This window comes from Ambystoma mexicanum, chromosome 10 (genome assembly GCF_040938575.1).
Source record: "Ambystoma mexicanum isolate Mex_15411 chromosome 10, UKY_AmexF1_1, whole genome shotgun sequence".
Taxonomy (NCBI): Eukaryota; Metazoa; Chordata; class Amphibia; order Caudata; family Ambystomatidae; genus Ambystoma; species Ambystoma mexicanum.
The window spans coordinates 1,707,510,726-1,707,522,873 of NC_090932.1; the positions used below are offsets into that span (position 1 = coordinate 1,707,510,726).

The 12,148-nt window shown below is 54.4% G+C and overlaps 1 protein-coding gene across 1 annotated transcript; it reads left to right on the forward strand.

Annotated features, from left to right (window-relative positions):
- The first annotated feature begins 7,377 nt into the window (after positions 1–7,377).
- FZD10 (frizzled class receptor 10) lies at positions 7,378–11,457 on the forward strand. Its single transcript, XM_069620133.1, has one exon. It carries the CDS (start codon positions 8,420–8,422, stop codon positions 10,187–10,189), a length of 1,770 nt encoding a protein of 589 aa, XP_069476234.1. The 5' UTR covers positions 7,378–8,419; the 3' UTR covers positions 10,190–11,457.
- The last annotated feature ends 691 nt before the right edge of the window (positions 11,458–12,148 follow it).

The window sequence follows — 12,148 nt, forward strand, 5'->3', positions numbered from 1 at the left end:
TAAGAGCTAATGGAAGGCCAGGATCTCATTGGAGATCTGGATCCTGTTGACCATACTGAGCTGCAGTCTTTACTGGCAGAAGGTGGACCCAGGAGGGCAGACTTCAGTAAGGTACAGAGAGAATGTCCAACTCGGGAAGGTCTTTGCCACCAGGCAGAAGCTCATGCTGAAGGGCAAGAGCCTGGGAAATACAGGTTGCACTGGGAAGATGGCCTCTTCTACAGTGAACTGACCGAGTCTGCACCTGGAGACTACAAACGACTTGTAGTACCCCAAGAGAACAGACCACAGTTCTTGCAGTTAGCCCACGAGATTCCTTTGGCTGGTCACTTGAGTATCAAGAAGACTAAGGAAAGGCTCTCTCTCTACCTTTATTGGCCAAAGATGGGGGCCAAAGTAGAAAAACACTGCAGGAGCTGCCACACCTGCCAGACCTCTGGTAAGGTTGGCGTCAAGAATGTGGCACCTTTAGTGCCCCTCCCAGTTGTTGGAGTCCCATTTGAGAGAGTAGGGATTGACATTGTTGGTCCCCTTGATCCTCCAACCTCCTCAGGCAACAGGTTTATACTTGTTGTAGTAGACCATGCTACTAGGTATCCTGAGGCAATTCCTATGAGGACTGTTACAGCTCTGGCTGTGGCTAAGGCCCTCCTTGGTATTTTTACCAGGGTCGGGTTTCCTAAGGAAGTAATCTCTGACAGGGGGTCAAACTTTATGTCCCACTACATGAAAGCCATGTGGAAAACCTGTGGAGTTACTTACAAGTTCTCAACGGCGTACCACCCACAAACCAATGGGTTGGTAGAACGGTTCAACCGAACCATGAAGAGCACGATAGGTGCTTTAGAGGAACCCCTTAAGCGTAAGTGGGACCTTCTACTGCCATGCCTTCTATTTGCTTATAGAGAAGTCCCTCAGGAGGGAGTAGGTTATTCTCCCTTCGAGCTTCTCTATGGTCATCCCGTCAGAGGTCCATTGGCCCTGATTAAGGAGGGGTTGGAGAGTGCTCCTTCCCCCAAGCCAGTCAGAGTGACTGACTACGTGATAGGTCTCCGGAGGAGAATTTCACACATGATGACAGAAGCAAGCGATAACTTGAAAGCTGGACAAGCATTGGTCAAGCACTGGCACGATCAAAAGGCTAACATGGTTGAGTTCGCTCAAGACCAGCTCGTTCTCGTTATGATCCCAACAAGACAGAGGGCCTTGCAAGACAAATGGATGGGACCCTTCAGAGTTGTGGGTAAACTCGGAGAGGTCAACTATCTGGTGGACTTGGGCAATCCCAAGGAGGCTCCGACAGTCATCCACACCAACCGACTCAAAGCGTATGTCTCAAGACCTGATGTAGGAGCGTTGCTCCTAGCATCATCAGAGGAAGAAGAAGAGAGTAAAGCTCTTCCGGATCTCCTCAGAGGCTTACCTTTAGACTAAAAAATTGAAGGAGTCAATCTCTCTTCAAATCTGACACCTGAGCAACAAGAAGAGTGCAAATCTATGTTGAATCAGTTTGCCTTTCTGTTCTCACTTTCACCAGGCTTGACCCCTTGGGGCCAGCACGACATACTCACTGGTGACTGTCTGCCAGTCAAAATCAGAGGATATCGAATGTCAGAAAATGTACAAACCCACATCAAAGGTGAGGTCAGCAAGATGCTTGATCTCGGGGTAATAGAGCCCTCTACTAGTCCATGGTCTAGCCCAGTTGTGTTAGTACCAAAGGCCGGATCTAAAGAACTTAGATTCTGCATGGATTATAGAGCTCTTAATGCAGTCACCAAGACTGATGCCCACCCTTTGCCAAGAACAGATAAGTTGGTGGATTAACTTGGCACAGCCAAGTTCCTCAGCACATTTGACTTGACGTCAGGCTATTGGCAAATAGCCCTGACAGACCATGCCAAGGAGAAAACTGCATTTTCTACCCCCGTTGGCTTATACCAGTTTAAGATAACGCCTTTCGGATTGAAGAATGCACCTGTTACATTTCAACGGATGGTAAACCAAGTTCTGAATGGGATGGAGGACTTCTGCATGACATACTTGGATGACATAGCAGTGTTCAGCAATTCCTGGAAAGAGCATGTAACCCACCTGAGAGATGTTTTGCAGGCTCTTGGACGAGCCAATCTGACCATAAAGGTGAGTAAATGCCAAAATGGACAGAGTAAGGTAGTCTATCTTGGACATGAGGTAGGAGGTGGAGAAATAAGGCCTTTGCTCAGTAAGATTGAAGCTGTGCAAAATTGGACAACACCTACTACTCAGACCCAAGTGAGAGCCTTCCTAGGCCTCACTGGGTGTTACAGGAATTTCATCGAGAACTATGGGACCATAGCTTCTCCACTGAATGTCATCTCCTCGCCCAAATTTCCTAAAAAGGTTAGATGGAACGAGGAGTGCAATCAGGCTTTTGAAAACCTGAAAAAGGCTCTTTGCCAAGCCCCAGTACTCAGAGCTCCGGATCACCACCAAACTTTCATTGTGCAGAGAGATGCTTCAAATGTAGGAATAGGTGCCGTACTCAGTCAACTGGATGGGAAAGGTAGGGAGCACCCCGTTTGCTTCATCAGCCGCAAGCTGAAGGATCCTGAAACAAGGTGGGCAACAATCGAAAGAGCGTGCTTTGCTATCGTGTGGGCTCTGAAGAAGTTTAGGCCATACTTGTATGGTTCTACTTTTGTCATTCAGACTGACCACCAACCCTTGAGATGGTTAATGCAAATGAAAGGGGAGAATCCAAAACTACTGAGATGGTCGATCTGCCTGCAAGGGTTTGATTTCACCATTGAGCACAGGTCAGGGTGTCACCACCGAAATGCTGATGGTCTCTCTAGGATGTATGTCATTGACTAGAGGTATGAGATTCATCCAGGAGTGGATTAAATCCTCCTGTCCCTTAGTCTGGAGGGGGCGAGTGTTAGGGAGAATTCTCTGTTTAGGATGAATTTCCTAACCTAGTGAGTCCCCCAGGAGCTTTGCTGGATTTCTGGAGTTTGTGATGGTGGAGGCATAAGAGAATGACACCCGGGCAGTGGAGATAGAAGGAATGTGATGCTGGAGGCATAAGAGAATGACACCCGGGCAGTGGAGATAGAAGGAATGTGATGGTGGAGGCATAAGAGAATGACACCTGGACAGTGGAGATAGAAGGAATGTGATGGTGGAGGCATAAGAGAATGACACCCGGGCAGTGGAGAGGGAAGGAATGTGATGGTGGAGGCATAAGAGAATGACACCTGGGCAGTGGAGATAGAAGGAATGTGATGGTGGAGGCATAAGAGAGGGACCCCTGGCCAGTGGAGAGGGAAGGGATGTGGTGGCAGAGACATAAGAGAGAGACTTCTGGACAGTGGAGAGGGAAGGAATGTGATGGTGGAGGCATAAGAGAATGACACCCGGGCAGTGGAGATGGAAGGTATGTGATGGTGGAGGCATAAGAGAATGACACCCGGGCAGTGGAGAGGGAAGGGATGTGATGGTGGAGGCATAAGAGAATGACACCCGGGCAGTGGAGATAGAAGGAATGTGATGGTGGAGGCATAAGAGAATGACACCCGGGCAGTGGAGATAGAAGGAATGTGATGGTGGAGGCATAAGAGAATGACACCCGGGCAGTGGAGATAGAAGGAATGTGATGGTGGAGGCATAAGAGAATGACACCCGGGCAGTGGAGATAGAAGGAATGTGATGGTGCAGGCATAAGAGAATGACACCTGGGCAGTGGAGAGGGAAGGGATGTGATGGTGGAGGCATAAGAGAATGACACCTGGCTAGTGGAGAGGGAAGGGATGTGGTGGCAGAGACATAAGAGAGAGACTTCAGGGCAGTGGAGAGGGAAGGAATGTGATGGTGGAGGCATAAGAGAATGACACCCGGGCAGTGGAGAGGGAAGGAATGTGATGGTGCAGGAATAAGAGAATGACACCTGGGCAGTGGAGAGGGAAGGGATGTGATGGTGGAGGCATAAGAGAATGACACCCGGGCAATGGAGAGGGAAGGAATGTGATGGTGGAGGCATAAGAGAATGACACCTGGGCAGTGGAGAGGGAAGGAATGTGATGGTGGAGGCTTAAGAGAGAGACTTCCGGGCAGTGGAGAGGGATGGAATGTGATGGTGGAGGCATAAGAGAATGACACCCGGGCAGTGGAGAGGGAAGGGGTGTGATGGTGGAGGCGGAGGCATGAGAGAGGGACCCCTGGGCAGGGGAGAGGAAAGGAATGTGAAGGCAGAGACATAAGAGAATGACACCCGGGCAGTGGAGATAGAAGGAATGTGATGGTGGAGGCATAAGAGAATGACACCTGGGCAGTGGAGAGGGAAGGAATGTGATGGTGGGGGCATAAGAGAATGACACCTGGGCAGTGGAGAGGGAAGGGATGTGATGGTGGAGGCATAAGAGAATGACACCCGGGCAATGGAGAGGGAAGGAATGTGATGGTGGAGGCGGAGGCATGAGAGAGGGACCCCTGGGCAGGGGAGAGGAAAGGAATGTGAAGGCGGAGGCATAAGAGAGAGACTTCCGGGCAGTGGAGAGGGAAGGAATGTGATGGTGGAGGCATAAGAGAATGACACCCGGGCAGTGGAGATGGAAGGAATGTGATGGTGGAGGCATAAGAGAGGGACCCCTGGCCAGTGGAGAGGGAAGGGATGTGGTGGCAGAGACATAAGAGAATGACACCCGGGCAGTGGAGATAGAAGGAATGTGATGGTGGAGGCATAAGAGAATGACACCCGGGCAGTGGAGATAGAAGGAATGTGATGGTGGAGGCGGAGGCATGAGAGAGGGACCCCTGGGCAGGGGAGAGGAAAGGAATGTGAAGGCAGAGACATAAGAGAATGACACCCGGGCAGTGGAGATAGAAGGAATGTGATGGTGGAGGCATAAGAGAATGACACCTGGGCAGTGGAGATAGAAGGAATGTGATGGTGGAGGCATAAGAGAATGACACCTGGGCAGTGGAGAGGGAAGGAATGTGATGGTGGGGGCATAAGAGAATGACACCTGGGCAGTGGAGAGGGAAGGGATGTGATGGCAAAGGTATAAGAGAGGGAGAGTCTCCCGGGCACCGGAGAGGGAGTGCATGTGACAGATAAGGGGGTACAAGTAGAGGCCGTGGAGGAGAGAAATGAGCCTTTACCGGGGGCTGTAGAAGAATCGAGAGAATGGGGCATGTAATGTCATAATCACGTGATGGCAACGTGTGTGCACATGGGAAGGCGATTTCTTAGTGAGAACTTGGTATGAAAAGGAGCGGCCGTAATTGCAGGTCAGACAGGGAGGAAAACAAAATACATTGTGTAGATTTTAGAATTGAAGAGATCCAGAAAAATAGTGGCAGGGGTCATATGACAGAAAGGGAGACCCGGGGGCATGCGCAGCTTGTGACGCCATCTCGAGTGACAGGACGTCACCAGGGATATCGTGTGTGAAACCACATGGGATGTCATCAAAGGCGCAGTTGCTCTGTACCAAAAGGTTCATGACGTCATGGGGGACCAGGAATCGATCATTGTGGACTAGACTTGAAGGCGTTTAGATTCTTCGGAAGCAGGTATTTATTTATTTTCATATGTATAGCCGCACGCAAAGCCCGTGGGCCTCTAGGCGCTAGTCTCAGTTGATGAAAGTCAGGTAAGGTTAGGCAGGTCCAGCAGGTTAGGAAAGCAGGTGTGTCTTGAGGTTCTTTCTGAGTGAGAGGTAGGAGGGGTCGGCCCCAAGGGGAATGGGTGCATTGTTCCTGTGGGTGACCGTGTGGGCTGGGAAGCTGCTCCACGGCTTCTTTGCGGCGGGACCCCGGTAGGTGAGGAGGGGGCTCTTGGGAGAGCGTAGGGTCTGGCTGGTGAGTATCTGCATAGTTCCTGGGAGTTCGAGAGGCCGGAATGGGGAGCCAGTGAGCGGCTCTTCTGGCATCCGAGATGTGGTCCTGTTGGCAATGCAGCTCAGATGGCATTATTTTGTACAATTTAAAGCTTGTTTGGCTTGTTTTCTGACGTTCCACAAAGGAGGGCTTTACAGTGATCGAGTTTGGAGTTAATCAAGGCACCTGTGACAGCGATGCGCTTCTCCACAGAAAGAAAGGGGTTGCTCGCATGGATGGGCTTGGTGGCATTGGCCGAGGTGGGGGCGATACGATATGTGATATGATATGAGTTAACATGTGGTTAGCATGCCTGGACATGGTGAGTGTGGCATAGGGTAGACTCCCAGGGTGAAGCAGGCGGACCCACCAGAAGGGCTTCAGTTTTGTCATCATTCAATCATACGGAGTGTGCAGTCATCCCGGTATGGTGTGTGTCATGTGACAGCATCTATGATGTCACATATGATGACACTTCTGATACCACCTGAGCATGCACATGTGAAGCCATGCATGGTGAGATGTGATGTGATGTTTGATGCGGTACGTGTAGAGAACAGTGGTGTGGCGTCACATGCACTGCTGGCACGAAGCATGCACAAGTGTAGGCCCCGCAAGGTCCGTCTCGCGTACACCTGCACAGGTGCTAAACCTTTGCATCGCCGACTTGAAGATCAGCTTTAAGGATCGCCGTCAGACCCGAGAGGAAGCACCTGTGTTCTGCAGTAGCATGCTCCTGTGTGGCCCCTGGGAACCGCCCTCTTCCTTGCAGTTGTGCCGATACTGCATTTACTGAAGGGGAACTAGAATGCATGCCCTGCGTGTCTCCAGCTCCTTCCCGCCACCCGTGTGCACGCATGAAGCATTGCATCAATCAGGCCTCTCTGCAGACAGTGCTCCTCAGCAAAGCACTTCCTTCCCATGTTCGAAACTGGCAAACCAAATGCAAAAACGTGCATGTGTGTGTGGGGCCACATGTATGCCTGCAGTGTGCTCCTTACCTTCTGCACACATTAGTGCTTGTGGATTGATGTGTGTATCGGTTGCTCAAGTCTGTGACATGTGTCTGGGGTCATGCATGCTATCCTTTTTTGTGTTTTCATCTTGGCATACCTTAGTGCTTGTGAAATTATTCATAGGTGTGTGTGTGCACGTGCGTGCGTGTCTGTGCGTGTGTGTGCACATGCGGGCATGTGTGCGCGCGTGTGTGTGCACGTGCGTGCCTGTGTGCACGTGTGTGTGTGCACGGGCGCTGTGAGTGATCGGCCAGTTCTTGTGGTGTGCATGTCTCATGATGTGTGTCTGCGTTACGGGTGTAGAGCTATTAATCCGTGTGTGCACCGGTGTTTGTTTTTACGGATTGAGTCATGTGCCTGTGTACTTGTGTCCTCTGCACACGCCTGGGGTGCTCGGAGACCGGGGGTGTGGAGTGTTCCCCTCCCCCTCGCTGTGATCTGCAGTTCCCACCTCTCGTGTTGTGTCTCTAGGGGCGGGTCCTGGGGGGGAGGGTCTGTATTATTCGGGGATCGCCGACAACAGAAGCGGCAGAAGCACTCAGTGTGAGAGCCGAGCAGAGCAGGGCAGAGACACCCGGCGGCGTCGAGAGCAGAGACAGCCCGCCCCTGTGCAGCCACAGCAGCGTGCAGCGACCCGGGGCTCGCCAGAGACACCCGGAGGCCAAGGGCCCCGAGAGACACCCGGGATCAGGAGCAGAGACACCCGAAGACTCGCCAGCGACACTCCGGGGACTCACCGGCGACATCCCGGGGACAAGGGCCCCAATAGACTACCGGGATCAGGAGCATAGACTCCCGGAGGCTCGCCAGCGACACTCCGGGGACTCACCGGCGACAGGGCTCCCGAGAGGCACCGGGATCACGAGCAGAGACACCCGAAGGCTCGCCAGCGACACTCAGGGGACTCACCGGCGACATCCCGGGGACAAGGGCCCCAATAGACTACCGGGATCAGGAGCATAGACTCCCGGAGGCTCGCCAGCGACACTCCGAGGACTCACCAGCGACAGGGCTCCCGAGAGGCACCGGGATCACGAGCAGAGACACCCGAAGACTCGCCAGCGACACTCCGGGACAAGGCTTGATAGAGACACCCGGGAGCAGGAGCAGAGAGAGCCCGGAGCAGAGGCGCCTGGTGTCGAGTAACGAGACCCGGGGATTCTCCGGGGACCGCCCAGAACTCAGCAGAGAGCAGGCACCTGATTCCGGAGAGTCCTGCATCCACCGGCCTGCGGGGCTGAGCTCCACCTCAGGCTGGCAGAGGAGAGGGTGGGCACACGGACCTAAGCATCCCGTACCCTGGGTGGGCATTTACCAATGCGGACCAGGCCGGGAGCAGTGGGATTAGCAACTAAAGCACAGTGACCTCCGAAGCTGTGCTTGGCATTCCGAGGATCCTGCCATGCCCTGGGCAGAGGGGCCGAGGTCATGGTCCACCGCACCTGTGAGGCATCAACTTTGACGTCACTTGGCTCAAACTTGTAGAAACACTTTGGCTTTCTTTCCTTGGCAACTTCACCAGCACGCAGCCTCTGTTGACCATGCGTAAGACCATGGGTGCTGTGCCTGCGCTGCCAAGGGCACCCTTCCTGCTGTTGGTCCTACACGGCATCTCGGTCTGCGCTGGCATCAGCTCCATTGACATTGACCGCCCGGGCGATGGCCGCTGCCAACCCATTGAGATACCCATGTGCAAGGACATTGGGTACAACATGACCCGCATGCCCAACCTGATGGGCCACGAGAACCAGAGGGAGGCGGCCATCCAGCTGCATGAGTTCGCCCCCCTGGTGGAGTACGGCTGCCATGGGCACCTCAAGTTCTTCCTGTGCTCGCTCTACGCGCCCATGTGCACCGAGCAGGTGTCCACCCCCATCCCGGCCTGCCGGGTCATGTGCGAGCAAGCGCGGCTCAGGTGCTCGCCCATCATGGAACAGTTCAACTTTAAGTGGCCCGACTCCTTGGACTGCAGCAAGTTGCCCAACAAGAACGACCCCAACTACCTGTGCATGGAGGCCCCCAACAATGGCACGGACGACTCACTCCGGGGCTCCAGCGTGCTGCCCCCCATCTTCAGGCCACAGAGGCCCAGCGGAAGCCTGGACCTCCCACCGAAGGATCACCCCAACAGGGTCACCTGCGAGAACCCAGGCAAGTTCCACCACGTGGAGAAGAGCGGCTCCTGTGCTCCTCGGTGCACCCCTGGGGTGGACATCTACTGGAGCCAGGAGGACAAAAGCTTTGCCCTCATCTGGACCGCCGTCTGGTCCATCCTTTGCTTTGTGTCCAGTGCCTTTACGGTCTTCACCTTCCTCATCGACCCCCAGCGCTTCAAGTACCCTGAGCGGCCCATCATCTTCCTCTCCATGTGCTACTGCGTCTACTCGGTGGGCTATATCATCCGGCTCTTCGCTGGTCCCGAGAGCATTGCCTGCGACCGCGACAGTGGTCAACTCTACGTCATCCAAGAGGGCCTGGAGAGCACGGGCTGCACCATAGTCTTCCTGGTCCTCTACTTTTTCGGCATGGCCAGCTCTCTCTGGTGGGTGGTCCTGACTCTGACTTGGTTTCTGGCCGCTGGCAAGAAGTGGGGCCATGAAGCCATCGAGGCCAACAGCAGCTACTTCCACCTGGCCGCCTGGGCCATCCCAGCCGTGAAGACCATTCTGATCCTGGTGATGAGGAGGGTGGCCGGGGATGAACTAACGGGGCTCTGCTACGTGGGCAGCTTGGACGTCAACGCCGTGACGGGCTTCGTGCTCATCCCCTTGGCCTGCTACCTGGTCATCGGCACCTCTTTCATCCTTTCAGGCTTTGTGGCCCTTTTCCACATCAGAAGGGTGATGAAAACTGGGGGGGAGAACACGGACAAGCTGGAGAAGCTCATGGTGAGGATTGGGGTCTTCTCGGTGCTCTACACCGTGCCGGCCACCTGTGTCATCGCGTGCTATTTCTACGAGAGACTGAATATGGACCACTGGAGGACACTGGCCATCCAGGAGAGGTGCCGGCTGGACAACCAGACGGGCGGGCCGGACTGCACCATGGCCACCTCCGTGCCCGCCGTGGAGATCTTCATGGTTAAGATCTTCATGCTGCTCATCGTGGGCAGCACCAGCGGCATGTGGATCTGGACCTCCAAGACCTTCCAGTCCTGGCAGAACGTGTGCAGTAGCAGGCTGAAGACACGGGGCCACCGGAAGCCCCCCACTGCCATCGCCAGCGGGGGCATCTACAAGAAAGCCCAACTGCCACAGAAGACTCCTCTGGCCAAGTATGAGCAGGCCCTGCAGCCCCCCAGCTGCGTGTGAGCGGGCACTGCACCCACCCAGCTGTGAGAGCTGGTCCTGCAGACCCAGACTCGGGCGAGTTAGTGCTGCACCCACCCAGCCGTCAGAGCTGGCCCGGAAAACGACCCAGCTGTGAGAGTTGGTCCATGAGAGCCTGACCTGGGGTGTTGCTGGAGACTCTGAACTGTGTGACCCGGACCAGGGGCGTTGCTGGAGACCCTGAACTGTGTGACCCGGACCTGGGGCGTTGCTGGGGACCCTGAACTGTGTCCGCTGGACTTGGGGTGCTGCTGGAGACCCTGAACTGTGTCCGCTGGACCTGGGCTGTTGCTGGAGACCCTGAACTGTGTTCCCTGGGCCTAGGGTGGTGCTGGAGACCCAGAACTGTGTCCGCTGGGCGTGCACCCATCCAGCCCCGTGAGCTGTGTTCTTAGGCTCACCGAACTTTCCCTCTGAACAATACAAGCCCGAAACCAGGGAGGGGGGCGGGGGCAGGCAGGCTGTCAAAGCAGGAACATCTTGCAGGATTGTCTGCGGGCACCCTGCCAGTGAAAGCTGGACTTTCACCCTGCACTGCTTGGGCCACCACCTGTGTAAGGTTTGTAATGCAGGCTGCAGGCGATCTGGCGAGCAACAGGTTAATGGCGTGGGCTGGGAACCACTTGAGTGGGACGCGAGGGGTGGTTTAAGTGCCTTTTGCATATGCAACCTTGTGTTGTCACTAAGCAGCGATGGGTCTGACACTTTTTTGTAGACCCGCACACATGAGATTGATTCTGCAACTCAGGGGTTGCCAGTAAGGGCCTTTTTTAAAGAGACACCCCGTGCCCCCCATTCACAAAGAACCTGGGCTCAAGAAGAGCGTGTAGCCCCCCGCCCCCACCCTTCCTTCCTGCCAGAGAGAGAAACGAGCCTATTCTGTAGATAAAAGGCACAAAGCATTCCCCCAAACAAAGGCGCCGAGTCCAGCCCCCGGGGGCGCCCTTGTTCCCCTTCTGGCTTTCAGTGGAAATCGAGTTAATGTTATACACGTCTGAGGAGAATCTGGGCAAGGGGCGGGGAGGGGTTCAAAGGGGCCCCGGCTTATTGACTCCGGCCTTTCTTATACCAATCCTGCCTTGAATGCGCGTAGAAGGGCTCGGGAGGGGGTCAGGGGGGGCACCCAGCGCTGCCTAGCCTGGCCTGGCCACATGCACCGTGTATATTTGTAAAAAAAAAAGACAACTATTTTCATGCTATGCTATTTTATTAAAGAAAAATAAATTAAGTTATCTCGTTTTGGCCTGAAATGTTGTTTGTGTGTCTTAAACGTATGGTTAAAATGAGCGGGGGTCACGTGATTAGATCGATGGCCGTAGACCTGAAACGAGAGACTGTTAACATGTATGATGGCTCCTTCCCAGTATGGGGCCCTTTCCAGAAAGCGTGCCGTGCACGGCGGCCTGCACACTGCACACTGTGGCCCGCGCACGACATGTGCATGCCATGTGCATGCATGTCAGGTTGCCCACAGAAGGTAAGGGCGGTAGGTAGTTCATATGACATGCTAAAGGTTGGATTCGCAGGTGGTGGCGGCTTCATGGCCCTGTGGGGGGAGGGGGAGTGGGGGGTGTCCCTGGAGTACGCACCCACAGCTCCCTGCGATACGCGTCTGTTTTACGCACATGACCTCTTTTTCTCTCCATGCCAACTGCCCTCTCGCATCAGCTGTGAACCAAGCCTTCTAAATAGCACTCTCCTTAGATCAGTGGTCTTCAAACTTTTTTGGCCGGGGCCCACCCGGAGCCAACTTTGGGCAGGAAGAGACCCCCGAAAAATTCCAAATGGACAGGATGTATCATATGGTAGGTTATTTATAAGGCGCTTAATACCCGAGGTTTCTAAGCACGGACCCGGGGAGCAGACCTGTGTTGCTTCGTGTTGTCTTGCCTTCCAAGGCGAGCACGGTGCCGTGGAGCTGTCCTCTCGGGCTGTCACCAC